We start from the raw sequence: 15,978 nt of genomic DNA, 5'->3' as shown, positions 1-15,978 counted from the left end.
AAAAGAAAAGAAACAGAGATAGACGTAAGAGGGTACTTCGAAAATCTCACAGAAAAATGGAATTAAAAGGCAATAAGGGCCAGCCCGTGGCTCACTTGGAGAGCGTGGTGCTGACACCACCAAGTCAAGGGTTAAGATCCCCTTACCGGTCATCTTTATATAAGAGGATAAAAAAAAGGCAATACAAATCTTTCCATGAATTTTTTGAAGACCCTGTTTATATTTACATTCATTCATTCCAGAGTACAAAGTGTTCCTGTACTCAACTTGAAATTGTTTACATTGTTATAACATAAACTTCCCACCATCCACTGCCCACACTTCTCAAGTTTACTCTAGGTTTTGTTTTAGCTTTTAATATGGAAGTTGAGGAAGGGGCTGCGTGAGTGGCCCAGGGAAGGCAGTGGGGGAGGAGACTGTGTAAACTGGATGACATCAGGGAACACAGAGCCAGAATGTCCCAAGAACCAAAGCCTCCCAGAACCCTTGGCCCGGCTTTCCCCGTGATGAGGAGAAATGCAGGTTGGCTACTCTTTAACAGCATCCGAACCTAGCTGAGGTCTGGGGTTGGCCCCACACGTGCCCCAGGCTCCTGCTTAACAGCAGCAGGTAAATGAGCACGTCTACTCCGCAAACGCAAGGCACTACCCCTCCCTGAGACACTCCAGCCTCCTTGAGGCCACGGGCCTCGGCTGCTGCTCACGACCAAGCACCACAGACAAGGCGAGAGTTGGATCTTTTTTGTTCAGTCTTTATTTACAGCAAAGTACATAATATGTGGTCATTTTTTAACTACTAACAGTAAAGGAAGAGCAGTAAAAAAGAAAAGGGGTGGAGGGGTAGAGGGAGCATTTTAAAGAGGGGGAAAAAAGCCTAAGTCTCTATTTAGCCACTCACCCTGTTCCTGAGGCAGGACGGGGTAGGCACTCACTGCCCCTGAGAGCAGCAAACAAGCTGATCTGCAATACAGTCCCCTGGCACAGGAGGGCAGCAGAAGGTCCGGAGACAGAAGAGTAAAGGGGACTCTGAGCTCCAGATGCATCCCAATCATGCCTTTCCCAGCCTGTCTCTTCCTTGTTTTGTCTGAAACCAAGAATGTTTTCCTCACTCCACTCTGAGAAAAGTGGAAAGGACAAGTCCAGCTGGTCCTTCTCAGAAGCAGTCCTGTTCCCCAGACCCTACCCTAGCCTCGCCTGAGCCGGCCCACGCCCTGGGATCTGTGACAGGAACATAGGTGACTCCAGGGCAGAGGAAAATATTTCCCTACAGGGGCTACTTCCCTCCAGTACCCTTGGGTGCTAGTGCAGGTCAAGGGTGCTAATCAAGGGAAGTGCACAAGGACAGCCAGGGAGGTCATATACGAACCAACCCAGCTCAACCCCTCCTGCTTCCCAACTGCTCTGCAAGCCTCCAGCCTAACCCAGTGGCCTAATGAGATACTGGCAATCCCCACATGGGCATGGTGACAAGTATCCAATTCCCAGCCCAGGACGGCCCCATGAGTCTGAGCAGCCAAGATCAGGGGCGGGGACGATTAGGTCAGTTCTCAGGAAAGGTGAACTGGAGATTCCTCCCTTCCGCTCCTCTCCTGGCCTGTTCTACAGAGATCCCATCCTTTAATCCACTGCCTCTTCAAGGGTCTATCCTATCCACTCTGAATCAAAGAACACCTGAGGTCACAACACTTGCATCCTTCTTAAACAGACCCCCATCTCTCTGCTCAGACTGGTCTCAGACTGCCTGAGAGTAAGAAACCTGGGCCAGCGGAAGTCCCTTGAGTGTGGAGGAGTGTGAGGCCAGACCTTCCCACAGCACCACGCGTGGATGTGTGTTTCCTGAACACTGGGTGCACAGACCGTCCCTGAGCAGGGAGAGAGAAGCAAGCACCGCTGGGTGGCTCTGAAGCCAAGGGACTCCATGCACAAAGAACCAACACTGCCCCACTCTGCTCATCTGTGCCTCCTCCCTGAGCAGCAAACAGTATCTAGATGACAAATGTCATGGTTTCTGGTCTAATAATTACACCCCTGACTCTCCAATGGAATCCGAAATTCAGAGGTTCCTAAAAAACTAAGACCACGATTTGTCCTACAGAAAGCTCAAAGTTCAGATACACAAATTGGCTAAATACTGGGTTGCCACAGAGGAGTAGAGACCCTCATCCCTTTCCTGCCCCAGACGCATGTGTCACAGAACCCAGCAGGTACTGCCCCGTGCCCCAGACAGTCACCAAGAACCAGTGATCACTGTACAAGGGGGCAGGGCAGCCCTGGAGCTGTTTCCAAGCTAGAAGTGGGCTACTCAGAGATACTGGAGCCTTGGTCCCAACACCACAGGTAGATGAGGAAGCGGTGAAGTAAGTAAAGGCTCAGAGATGAGAAGAATCCGTCTTCCAAGGCAGTGGAACAGACAGCCAAGGCACTAAATGGTTTGGCACCTGGGAGCTTCAAGTAAAGTTGAGCATGCTGCCCATGGAAAGGCCGAGGCTCTCCCAGACAGGAATGGGCTTCACCTGAGCACACAAAGACCCCATCAAGGCCAGGGGCCCCTGTGCCCTCAGGATCCTAACCCAGGCCTGCCATCCACCCTTCATCTCAGAACTGTACAAGGTATGACTACAGAGATAATAAAGACTGATCCTGAAACACACTCCGGAACTTACCCATCCCGGTGAGTACCGGCTTTCAAAGAAGGCACCTTGGGGGCCCCTTCCCTTGCTCCCAGCAGATGGCTGCTGTCATTGGGAGCACCCTTCGGAGCCTGCAGCGCACTCTCCTGAATGTCTCAGGGGTGGCAAGGCTCTGTCGGGGATGAGATTTTACTTTTTTGAGACAACAAAACAAAAAAGATTTAGAGTCAAATCAAGCCCAGAAAAAGGGAGTCAGACTAGATGGTGCTGAGTCTGAGGGGGAATTTGGTGTAACTAGATAGTAACGGAGTCAGATTTACCTGAATGGCTCAAACAGGCTCTGAGAGCAGTGGAAGAAGGTTCTCCAAAATGTTCCAGACAGTGGCAGCCACAGGGAAGTAACGAGGGGCGTGGCCCCCCCAGCACTGCGAGATGAAAACCTCTGGCTCTTCTGCAGTTAGGAACCGAGGCTTCGCCCTCTCTGTGTAACTCCTCTGTCTTGCCTAGTCCCCTCCTTCCTCCACTCTCCCACCCAGGAGGTCAGGAATCTGTCCTTTTTCCAGAGATGTTTCCACCAACAGGAAGCTCTTAGGAGAGCTGGAAATCTCCACCCCATGTTCTCAACCTGAGATTCCAACTCAGGTACCCATGATTTAAATACTCTCCTTTTAAATACTTTTAAAAAAATACTTTCCTTTCCCTCACCCCTTAATGCTCAGCTGCCGCCATCTGCACTCAGCCATACTGTAAGTCAGTCAGTCCTCCTGGCTGGGATGCTACCAGAGAGAATTCCAGACAAAAGGTGCATGTTAAACTCGTCTCACTGCAAACCCCCATGTTTTGGTGAATAAAAGCAACTGCCCCTACGCAGGCAAGAGCTCTCTTGCCACCCTGTATGGGGCTGCCAGCTGGCAGTTACCAGAAGTCCTTGACCAAAGCCCAGCCTGTGAGGGGCCACACTGTATTCCTCCCCGAAAGAAAAGCCCAAGGGATCTGACCAGTTACTTCCCTGGGAGGCAGAAGGCACCAGCGCTTCCTCAGTCACTAGAGCAGGCACAGCTCTACTCCCTCCTTTTCTATTTCTACCAGGAAGTGATCCCATAAAGTCCCTGCCAGGGAAGGAGAAAGAGGCAGCTCTGGCTTTGTGGAGAGGCAGACAAGCAGGAGAGTCAGGGAGGAGGCACCGAGCTAGCCAAGCAGCCAGGGATGGGGAGCAGGGCAAGAACAAAATGCAGAAGGCTTGTTCTTCTCAGTGGGCCTCTTCCCTGAGTTTGATTTTTGAGTTGAGGTCTTGCCTAATCTCAACTCAAAAAAAGACAAGAGACGCGTGATTAAGCTCCAGCATCTGACAGGGGAGGCAGTCGAGGGTCTCAAATCCCATTCCCATTGAGCTCTACAGGTACTCAGAGCAATGGGACAGTAGCCACCGTCCTGCACTCCGTCCCCCACAGATGCCTGAGCCTGCCCCACCTCAAACACAACAGGCAATTTCCCCTTGGTGAAACTCCAGCTCCAGTCACAAAACACTCAAGTACAGGCCCTCCTGCAAAATACTTACGGCAAACAGCTTTACAGTTTTTGTACATTTACGCAAAAATAGATCCTTTATATATATATATGTATATATATATATATGTATGTATGTATGTATTTATAACTGGATACACATTGGATTCATAATTAGGCATCACCAGTAGTAGTTGGCACAGTCTGTCATGTAAGCTCGGGGTCAAGTTCTGTTTCATTTTGCTGTTTCAAAGTACAAAAAGAAAAAAAAAAAAGGCATTTCATCTTCATGGTGTTTTCTTAAATACAGTAATGTCATAGGAAACATTATGTACAGATGAACAGGGCCTCCTGACCCCTCCTCTGTCTCTTGGAGTTAGGGGCTGGGGTCTGAAGGAGACAAGGGTCAATGCGGCCGGCTGCTGGACTCCGACGCCTGCCTCTTGCGTGAAGGGGTGTAGCCATTGAGATAGCCGTTGGTCTGCCGTTTGGAGAGCCCTCCATTCAAGATGTCCTGGATGTGCTGCACAATGAGGTTGATGGCCACTGTGGGGCAGAGACCAGCAGAGTGTTAAGGGTATGAGGAGAGAGGGGTGGAGCACAGGTGCAGGGCTGTGAGCCTGTGTCTGTCTGGGAGGAAGGGCATGCAGGAACCAGGGGCAAAGTCAGTCACTCAACTTCCCAGTGCCTCCAACTGGAATAGCATGATTTCCCTCGCAAGAGAGTTCTAAGGAGTGGGAGAGGCAATGCCCAGCAACAGAGTAAGCCCTTAATGAATGGGCTTATTATCAGGAGATGATCAGAATCAGCCCTAGATAAGGCAATCGATCAACATTCTGCAGACCTAATGACCAGCTATGGCTTTGACACCACCAATTAGCTCTGAGACCTTTCCACTAGGGCACCTGCCAGCTTCCCATCCTGAGATAGAACGTCATAAAAGCCCTCTCCTCCCCTCAAAAATAGAAGTGGAGCTATCTTTTATTAGCATTAGAAATAAACTCTACACTTCAAACAAATGATTAATGTTAACATCACCAAAAATGGAATAAACATCAAGTGCTTTCTGATGTGGTACACAAAGAACACAATACAGCATCTCTCCTAGAGCATTCCTCCAGACTGTATGAGCTGAATCCAATCACAAGGAAACAGGGGACAAACCCAAGTTGAGGGCCATTCTACCAAACAATGGGTCTGTTCTCTTCAAAAACGTTGATGCTATGAAAAACAAAGAAAGGCTGAGGAACATCTCCAGGTGAAAGGAGAATATATCACGTAAGTTTCCTGAATCTGATAACTGCACTGTGGTTATAAATGAGAATGTCCTTGTTCTTAAAAAATATACAGTGAGGGCTGGCCAGTTAGCTCAGCTGGTTAGAGTGAGGTGTTATAACAACAAGGTCAAGGGTTTGGATCCCCTTAGCAAACAAAAAGAAAAAAAAACAGTGAAATATTCACCACTGTGACTTACTCTCAAACAGCTCAGAAAATAAAGAAGCTTTTTAAATGGAGGAAAAATGAAATAAATTAGGATGAGAAGACAGAGTCCTATCCTACAGATCAACTCTACCATATCATGCTAGTTCAGAGATATTCCTATTTCCCAGACAAGCCAAAACAAAGAAATAAATACAATAATGGTAGCGACCAGCTCCCTTAAGGGCTAACGTGATGGCAGGTTATTCCGAATTTGAGATCAAAGGAAGAAATCTGCTTTTGTTCAAAGTTGGCCTCAGATGTAAGGTATCCAAGTGTCATCATTGGGGACTGACAGAAGATAGCCTACAGCCCTCTATTTCTGCTAGAGAAGTACAAGTATGCATCAGTTGCAGTACATACATGTCCACAGGCCCAGAGGCCTGTCCCCAAGGCCAGACGTGTAGGTGGCAATGCTTTTCTGGCTCACAATTGCACTCTAGTGGTGCAGCCAGGTCTCCAGAGCCCTGTTTATCACCACATCCTGCTCCAAATTATGACTGACAAATGGCAGAAATTATGCACCACAGGATGACACCCCAGTGGGACTCACCTAGATTATCTGCACCTCTAGGAATTATCACATCAGCGTATTTCTTTGTCTGCAGAGAAAGATATTTACAGTGTGTTAACAGAGGAGTTCACAGACAAACTACTCCAAGCCCCTCTACAAGGGAACATTAGTCTTCCTTCTACTGATCCCACAGGGCACAACTTAAGACTTCAAATATAATAGTGTTTAAAACTTCATGGTGAAGGTATTTAGAAATTTGGGAAAACCAAGTAAATACCTTGTTTAGCTGAAATGTGAATGGAAGAAGGGAGGCAGGAAAATGAGGGATGGGGACTTTTAGCTATCAGTGAGGGAACGTGGTCCAGACTGAGTGGTTAACTCAAAACCAATTCATTATTCAATTTTTAATTATCTACCATGGGTTTTTATCCACTTTATCTACATTATAATCTATCAGCTTTTTCTTGAGTTCTTGTTATTAATGTTTAACACTGTTTCCGCTTATAACCTGCACAGAGAACCTCTTTGAAACCAAACACATAATTGCTTCTACACCACTAGGGAAAATACGAATGAGAAAAACCCAAACTTAAAAGCGGACTAGTTTGCCTTGGACTTTTACACACGGTCTGAAAGGTGACACTATTCAATCCTGGCACAAGGCTAAATCCAGAAAATGTAATCCCCCTTGACAACCAGTTTCACTGGCTGTTATTACACTATTTAAAAAAAAAAAAAAAAAGTCAGGCCACAATTAGACACATTCCTTTTTTATTTTTTTTAATTTACTGAGATTTTGTGGACCATTCTACAAATAACTGCATCCTGGAATAAAACCTAAGTTTAGGGGTGACATAAACAATGCCCTAAGTGTGTGCGCATCTTCACTCTGTGCAGCTTCCATGCTCGAACTGTTGAAATGTAGCTGTGTCAGGCCCAAACCCAATTGAACTAAACAGACATTTATCAGGTCCAAGTTCTGGGCTTACAGGGGAACAAGCTGGTCCTCCCTGAGTGGCTGTTTAAAAAAAAAAAAAAAAAAAAGTCAGGCCACAATTAGACACATTCCTTTTTTATTTTTTTTAATTTACTGAGATTTTGTGGACCATTCTACAAATAACTGCATCCTGGAATAAAACCTAAGTTTAGGGGTGACATAAACAATGCCCTAAGTGTGTGCGCATCTTCACTCTGTGCAGCTTCCGTGCTCGAACTGTTGAAATGTAGCTGTGTCAGGCCCAAACCCAATTGAACTAAACAGACATTTATCAGGTCCAAGTTCTGGGCTTACAGGGGAACAAGCTGGTCCTCCCTGAGTGGCTGGACAGTGGGAACAGCCAGGAACAACTCAGAAAATGTTGGTCCAGAATATTGAGCTCCATTACAACTAGGTTAAGCAGCAGAAAACTGGCAACTGACCCTAACTGATGTCCAATAAAAAACTCGCTTTGTGTTATTATTAGGTTAAAAAGACCAGGAAAAGTCCTTGGATAGATAAATGGATGGGAAGGCTATCACAGCTCCTTGGCCTACTCTGACCTTTTCTCAGAAACCTAATCTTGTAGTCCAGTCCTCTCCAAGGCAATGGAAAGTGCATCAACATTACTCAGACTGACTCAGAAAGTCCACCTGTCCTGATCTGAAGAAAAAGTCAAGTCTATACCTACTAACAGATTTAAAATTAACAAAGACAGTTTGGGACTATATTTTCCCAGGAGAGGAAAGAAGTTCATTATTAGGATAAACAGAGAAATTCCCAAACCCAGCTTTACTCTAAACCTATTCTCAATGCCATCACAGATTCAAGTCTCCTCAAAAGATCTCACCCAAGATCAGGCTAAGTCCCAATCTCTCCCTCCCTCTCAGAGATTAATGTTTTCTCCACAATATCCTAGGATAGCATGGGCCACCTCAGTAGCTTCTGAGGCTGATACATTTCTATCACCCACAATTACTTCAGCAAACCTGGTTCCCTTCGCTTCTGCCACATCATGCAGAGAGCTAGTGAACAAGTCTGCACAGAGCTTAATTATAATAATTATAAGGAGTCAGGCATGGTTTGGCCAAACTAGAGAAGACACAATGACTGAGGTAGAGGACTCTCCTGAGTTAAGTACTTCTTCCAAACCTAGGTTCTCTCTCACGTCTTCCCCACCACACCACACCACACCTTGTCTCTGGGGGCCTTCTTACAACATTCGCCTTTCTGTCTTTCCCAAGAAGCAGAGGGTGCTTCCGGGGCTGAGGACCGCTTCACTAAAAGCTGAGAATTTATCCCCTTTCCCCCCCCTTCCTTCTCTGAAAGCCACCTCACTAAAGAATTCCCGGCTGCCACAGGAAGGACTCATAAGTCTGTGCCAGGACGGAAGTAAGGAAGTTTATTCCAATACAGCACAAGTCCAATGGGACTTACACGGGGGCCAAAGACACGCTGAAAGCAGGGCTCACCTGTGGTGGCAGGAGAGATTCAGAAAGGAACACCTTGTGGCAGAGCCCTCACTGAACCAACACTCCAATCATCATGGACCTTCTGCAGACCCATCACAGGGCTCACCTGTGGTGGCAGGAGAGATTCAGAAAGGAACACCTTGTGGCAGAGCCCTCAGTGAACCAACACTCCAATCATCATAGACCTTCTGCAGACCCATGCTTAGATATGACACATCCTCACTGACGTGTCTCATGCCACGATCACATGTACAACTTGCTGGGAATTAAACGAACAGCCTAAGCACTGACAGGACCCTACAGAGCTACTCTATGAAAGAACAGCAGAATAGAGCTCCTGGAGAACACAGGACGCAAGGGCCAAAGGCTGCTCTCTCTTGGGTCTTCAGAATAGAGACTCACTCAGTGAGAGGAGTGAGATTCAAGCCAGGGAGCTTCATCAACTTACATACCTTTATGTGTATCATTCAATTTTAAATTCTACATTCAACAAAAACAAACCAAGAACACAACTCACTGGCAAGCAGAATTCCTCAAAGGCAGGCTTGACGAACGTAATGTACTGAGATAAAATCTGTTCCAGGTCCCTCCCTCTTTCGCTGATGTCCCTTAACACTGTAAGAGAAGGAAAAACAAGAATCAAGAAAACAGTTCATGAGCCAATAACGTAACTGTCCTTCACGAGGCAGACCAGGCTCACAAAGCTCCACAGTTACTCTGGATAATTCACAAGCTGGACTCCTGAGAGACTTGACCAAAAGCAAATCAGCAGCAGCTTCAGAAAAAACAAGTTACCTTTTCACATCTTACTATGGTCAAATCCTGCTATGACAAAATGCTCTGGGAAACAAAAGGCTGCTGGGCCAAGGCCAACAGCCTTATTACTTGACCCAAACAAAATTTCAGTGTGAACCAAAAAAAAAAAAAAAGCCAGGAAGCCCTAGAGAGCTCATTATAACACTAAGCAGCCTGGCCCAGAGAGACGGCCGGATGTCAACCTGTCCCCTTGCACTGACTCATCTGTGTTCAGAAGCCCACCAACCTACTGCTGAAGCATCAGCTTGTGACTCCTGGTTCCCACCCATGCTCCCTGGGGACAGAGGGCAGGGCAGAGGGTCCAGCTGTGGTGAGCTGTCCCCACATCCCTCAAGCACTGAAGATTTGCAAAGAGAAAAATCACTTCGTGAAAGATGAGAAAACTGTGCTCTAGCAAACTGGGGTCGGGGCTATGAGGAAGCCCAGGTGGACTCAAACTCACTGTCTTCTATTTTCTACCTCCTTGCCCCTGGTCAGTTCTATTCAGGGACTTTCATCACTTTTTTTTTTAATAGCGTCTTTTATCCAAAAAATGGAAAGTGGACTGATCATCCTGGTTCCGATGCTGTACACTAACCTCCCTGAGCCTAAGTTCCCATAAGTAAGTTTGGAAGAAGAGTCTCTCAATCAAAGCAGCCCCTCCTTAGTGATGTCGTTTTAAATCTTATTATCTGAACTGCTTAATCTTCCACCCACACCCAAAAGCTTGGATCTGTCTACAATCATTTGCAATGGCCCCTCGGCTCCTTCACAACCATTTCTCATTTAACAGACTCAATCGTGGGGTGAAACTCACTATAAACAAACATGGGGAATATCTGTGAGTGAATTTCTGGAAAGCCAGGCCTCTAGATAATTATGATTATATACACACACACTTGCTTTCATGCACAGTTGAGGGCAGAGAAGGAGGGAGGATGTCACTATTATGATCCAGACACACATGAAGTCTCTAAGATGAGAAGGCCAATAAACTGTCAGGAAGACCACATTCCAGAGAGCTGGGTACTAATGTTACCACCATCAGACCCTTATGTCAGCTCCATGATTTACAAAGTGTTTTTCCACATGAGCCCTGTAATAAAATGGTCGGTCCCTAATGTGTCAGGGCTTGCCTCCCAGGCCCTCCTGACTGCCCGCCCAGCCCAGCAGTTGAGCCTTCTCCAGCCAGGAAATGTTTTCTGCAGTGTTGCAACACCAGGCCCTGCTCCTGCTGCCACCCCAGCAGACCTGCTGGGGAAACCAGCCAAGAAGGAGCCCGAGGGGCTGCCACATCACTCAGCCCCAGAAGCCCTCAGAGTTCATGGTTAATGAGCTCAACATGGCCAAAACACACAGCCAATGTGGCCTCCCGTTCTTCACACAAACCCAGATAAAGGCCAAAGCATAAAGGAAGCCAGCTCAAAAGGGTATCAGAGCTGGGGAAAAACAAACACATGGCCACAGTAGGGCAGCTTTTATTCACAAGCCTGATGGCCAGTTTGTTTCACGAGGCAGGATTTTCACAACTGCTGAGGCTAAGCACTGTAGGAAGCTTTGTCACTCTCCCAGCGCACACGTGCACACACACACGCACATACACACGTACACACACACACACACTCCTTCATGCAGCCCTCCTACTGTCCTCAGCCCAGGCCTCCACTCCCTTGTATCTTGTGGACCAGGTAGCTTCATCTGTTATGTCACTGGAGAGGAGAAACTGGTTGTGCGGAAGGCAGGTGGAGAAGGTGAGTCACAGTGAATCTGCTCTGCAGCCCCAAAGCTGCTTCTTGCTCTACTGTTAGTGGGTAAGGGCCTTGGGGGTTAAACTCATCTGGACTTGAATCCTGACCCCAATCACTCCTATCGCTGTGACCGTGGACAAGTTACTTGACCACTTTGACTCTCAGTCTCCTCACCTGTAAGATAAGGACAATAATAGTACCTTCCTCATAAAGTTATTATTTAGGAATACAGAGAGATGTGCATAAAACTCTTCAGCACAGCAGCAGCACATAGTACATGTTCAATAGTATGGGTTTCTATGATGAATGCAACAAAAACAGGACCTGAGGAAACTTCGGGAGAGCGACGGCCCCTGGTAGAGCTAACCTGTGCAGCTGGAGGGTGGGCACCAACTCAGGTAAGCCGGCCAGACCCAGCGGGGAGTGGAGCAGTGAGTGGAAGGAGTCCTGCAGAGCAGCTGGGGGGGGGGGGGGGGGGGAGGGAGGGGGGGGGGGGGGGGGGGGGGGGGGGGGGGGGGGGGGGGGGGGGGGGGGGGGGGGGGGGGGGGGGGGGGGGGGGGGGGGGGGGGGGGGGGGGGGGGGGGGGGGGGGGGGGGGCGGGGGGGGGGGGGGGGGGGGGGGGGGGGGGACGGCAGGACACACGCACACATGGAAAGACACAAGTGAAGAGGGAGAAGCAGGGAAGACAGGGAGTTGTCACACTATAGTTTCTGCTCTGGAAAAGGAAAAAGGAAATGGTTCAGACATCAGAAACATGCAAAATCAAAAGACACTGCCCACCACTGCTCCCCAAGAGCCTTTGACAAGAATTATCATTTTAAGCAAACCAGGACCCTGCCTTAAGCCAAGGACAACACAGGGCCAGCCAGTTCCCTGCACTGAAACGCCCTGCTCCACAGGCACAGGCAGGAAACAGGGCCAAGCTGAGCACTGAGTCAGAACAAGGTCTTGGCACAAATTAGCAACTCCAGGGACTCAAAACCAGCTCCCCCATCATCACTCTGACCCCAGCACATTTGCTGGGCCAGGGCACGTCCTTCCAGAGGACACAGCAAAGGGCAAAAAGCTGCAAGTCTACCCACATTTCCTGTCTGGCCTTCCACTTCAGCCCTTCCCTATCCAGTCATGCTTTTTCTGGTCAGCCAAGACCAAGAACAAAATTTAGAAAGACCCCAAAAAAGACAATTCCTCAAAGGTTAAATCTATTCACTTTAAAAATTAGATGAAGAGAAACAACCTACCCTATGGCTAAAGAACAGACTGAATATCCCATAAGGCCCACTACAGCCCTAATTCTGTGTGAGCCAGGCACAGAGATGATGGCAGGAGAGAGACTAGGTATCAGCAGTCCTGAATCCCCTGCCCCACCTCCTCCCTGTCCCTGCATTTAAGGAGAATTTAGGGTAGAGTGCACATAAAGGAAGAAGGCTAGCACTGCTGGCCACCAATTCCCTAGAAGGACAAGGGGTTCCAGCGGGAAGGAGACAAGTCTCCCCAGGGCTGCACTGCTCAAAGGCAGGTCCCTCCCACACAACAGTCAGCTTGGAATGCAAGGGTGACATGCCCAGACAGAGTGACACACAGATGGGTAAAATCATGGAGCTAACTCGGGTCTCCAGGAATGTTCTCAAGCCCAACAGCTGCTTCTCACTAACCCACCCCTCCCCTCCCCTGCAGCACCTCTACAAAGCACATGCCAGGCTTGGTTTTTGTCCCATGTGGAGAGAGAATGAATTTGCAGAAATAGCACATAGAAAAGTCCCATGAGTCCAGCAGGAGAGTGACGTGCCAGTGGGTGGCATGTGGCGACAGCAGATCTGAAATGAGAAAGCGGCCACGTGCCCAGGCAGCACTGAGGAAGGCAGGGGGTGGCAGAACCAGCCCTAAGAAACCACAGAGAGGGCCACCATCACTGCAGGGATTGTCCCCTTTTCATGGAAGGGTCCCAGTACAAGAAAGAAAGGGAGAATGTTCTGTTTGACCCACACTGTGATGATGTTTGAATTAGACATCAAGATTCACTTTATTTCCAAGGACATCATCACTACTCAAAACTTGGCCCTAATTTCCACGCGTCTTCTCACACTCCCTCCTTCAAGGCCTCCCAAGCATCACTGCATCCCTAGGACTGAGTTCCACTTGCTGGGCTACTGACTGCATCAGCCTGGTATCACCAGCTCATGAGGACATGACCTCACCAGACCCACTCAGAGACCCTGACCAGTCCTCACAGAAAACACAGGGAAACAGAACAACACCGACTGTCACAGCAGAAGCAGACTTCTGATCTACCCCACAGATCTCTATCACCTCCTAACGGGCCGTCTGGTATCTTACCTGTACTACCTCTCATCTTCACAACAAAGAACCTGGCACTGGTAATCATTAGACAATCTTCTAACACGGAAATGAGGTTAAAACACGATTTGTCCGAGGTCATACATCTTGTAAGTGGTGAAACCAGGATCTCAGCCCAGTTCACCTGACTCCAAATTTTATTTTTCTCAATGCATCATCCTGAGCCTCTAATTTGGCAAGCTAATGTGGACATGGAGCAGAACAACCAGAGTAAGACCTGGGCTTATGGATTAAGGCAACAAGCCAAGTCCTGTGGCAGAAGCATGGGGGGTTGCCAGGCTCAAGCTTCAATAATCTATCCAAAAAGACCATGTAACTCTTACCTGACCACAGTCATGACACTAAAACAGGCCTGTCTCCCCACACTACCCAGAAAGAAACCCAAGCCTAGGGTGTCACAAAGCTAGCTGGGTGCTCTGCTGGGACTAAATATAGGCCACCCCTTCCCATTCTTCCTTCCATCACAAAATACTCCCTGTCCCCCACCCCCTCCTGGGAGCACAAATGTATCTCCAACCAACAAAGTGTGGACCATGTCACCGCTTAGACAGGCAAAACTCAGCACTTGCTTCTGTCTGTTCTATTGGTTCCATGAACAGCTCTGGCAATGACAACTCAACTGGATAAACTACAGATTTGTTTCATGAATCTAAAAGGGCAGATTACCCAGACGGCAAGGTCAGAAGGCTCTGGGCTGGAGCTTACAAAATTTGGATGTGCCAGTGATTTGCTCTGTGACTACGAACTAACCTCAGTATTTTATGTGTCTCCCTCTCTCTTTCACACAGAAAAGTCTCAAAGCTTAAGTCACCTTTCCTCCCTCCATTTAGCCACCACCCCCACCCCACTGCCCTTGCTGGGTTAATGCCCTTTTCACCTCTCCCCACTTCTGTATTTCCTCTCCCACCACCTAACGGCGGCCCTACCTCTAGTCCAGATCAGCAAAACAGTCTCCAAACAGCCAAACCCAGCTACAGTCTTCACTCACATATCCTCCGTCAGAATAGTCATCCAACACAGAGCAGTGGCCTTTTCACCTGCCCTGCTCAAAACCCCGTGGTAGCTCTCCCCTGCCTACCACCAGCCAAACTCGAAGTCTCGGTCCCCACAACCTGGCCCCAAGCTACTCTCCAACGTGTCTTTGTACAACCCTCTATATACTCCAGCCACCTGCCACTCTCGTGACAAGCCATTATCTGTTTTTATCTTTCTTCATTTGAGCTGTGCACCTTCATGAGCTGCTGTGTCATCACCCTACCCCATCACATCTAAGTCCTGACCTCTCTTCCTCCATGAAGTCTCCTGACGTCTCTCAGTGGAAGCAAACTCTCTGCTCAATGTCCTGGAGAGTTTAATTCACAGGTTCAGCTCCCCAACCCATGGGCATTTCTGCACCTTCAGCACCACCAGGCATGGGGCCTCAGCACAGCCCCACACTCCACAGGCCTGCAGGAGGAAGAGCCCTGAGCTGGCTAGAGAGAGTGACAAAGCCTCCATGAAGCTTTCTGGAAAATAAAGGGCTAGAGAAGCAGTTTGCTAGGACAAGCTGCCCAGTGCTACAGGCACGGTTGGATCCTATCCCCAGAAGTCCTACAGTGAGTTCCCCAAAATCAAGGTATCTTGATATTGATGACTTTTAGAAAAATCACAAGGAACTGAGCATTTCACCAAACTTTTCCCAGCAAAACCAGAACGTCACCTTCTTATTTCATCTCAGTGACCTCAGGAGTCTTTCCTTATGTGCAACAGTAAGTGACTAATCCCTTCTCAAATGTCACCAAACATTTGGGCAGCAGGATATCCTGGGGCCAAACTGACAGGCCACAACACAGCTGCCCTGGGAAAGTCAAAGCTCCCAGCCCCCCACCCCCAAGGTGGCTGCCAACAGGGCCACCTGAGGCTTCTAGAACGCACCTCTGCGGGAGAGCCGGGTGTCCGCGTCTGTATCCACAAAAAGCTTCATCTGAAACAGGTCTCGTACCTCCTGGGAGTAGAAGGCCAGGATCCCTTCAAAGAGCACCACGTCTGCGGGATAGACAGTAACTGTCTCCTCCTTCCTGCAAAGCACAGGACTGATGTTAGCGAGGAAGAGGGGACCAGGAGCCAGAGCCTCTGGTGGGGCTGTCAGTTCTGGTTCCTTCTCCCTCAGACTTCAAGCAGGGGCAAAAGACTTGGCCTGCACAGCCTTACAGAGCCTTTGGCCCAGCACCAAAAAGCCAGAAGAGGGGCAAAGATGGCTGGGACAAAGGTCTCCCATGCTAGTTCTTCTGAGCCTTCACTATAAACCAGAAATAGAGGGCAGACATCCTCCTTGGAATAAAAAACCTACTATTGAATGAAGAATAAAGAGACAAAAGCAGATGTGATTTCTTTTCTCTCCTAAGGTGTCTCCAGTAATGCTCTCATGCCTGGCATTTATGGAACCTAACACTCTGAACTTTAAAAAACAGCAACTCACAGTTTTCTCTCAACAATCGCATCCCCCACCCCCCAGTCCTGAG

The 15,978-nt window shown here is 48.4% G+C and overlaps 1 protein-coding gene across 1 annotated transcript in view; it reads right to left on the bottom strand.

The window, feature by feature from the left end:
• Positions 1-730: 730 nt before the first annotated feature.
• UCK2 (uridine-cytidine kinase 2) overlaps positions 731-15,978 on the bottom strand; it is a 78,969-nt gene continuing 63,721 nt past the window's right edge. Inside the window, exons 4-7 of the mRNA XM_008586060.1 lie at positions 15,392-15,534; positions 9,094-9,191; positions 6,168-6,216; positions 731-4,681 (exon numbers count right to left, since the gene is read on the bottom strand). Coding sequence (XP_008584282.1) covers positions 4,542-4,681; positions 6,168-6,216; positions 9,094-9,191; positions 15,392-15,534 — 430 coding nt within the window. The 3' untranslated portion in view covers positions 731-4,541. The remainder of the gene's footprint in view (positions 4,682-6,167; positions 6,217-9,093; positions 9,192-15,391; positions 15,535-15,978) is intronic.

The sequence above is a fragment of the Galeopterus variegatus genome, unplaced genomic scaffold, assembly GCF_000696425.1.
Source record: "Galeopterus variegatus unplaced genomic scaffold, G_variegatus-3.0.2 Scaffold3815, whole genome shotgun sequence".
NCBI classification, from domain to species: domain Eukaryota; kingdom Metazoa; phylum Chordata; class Mammalia; order Dermoptera; family Cynocephalidae; genus Galeopterus; species Galeopterus variegatus.
This window is presented reverse-complemented; position numbering and strand designations above follow the sequence as displayed.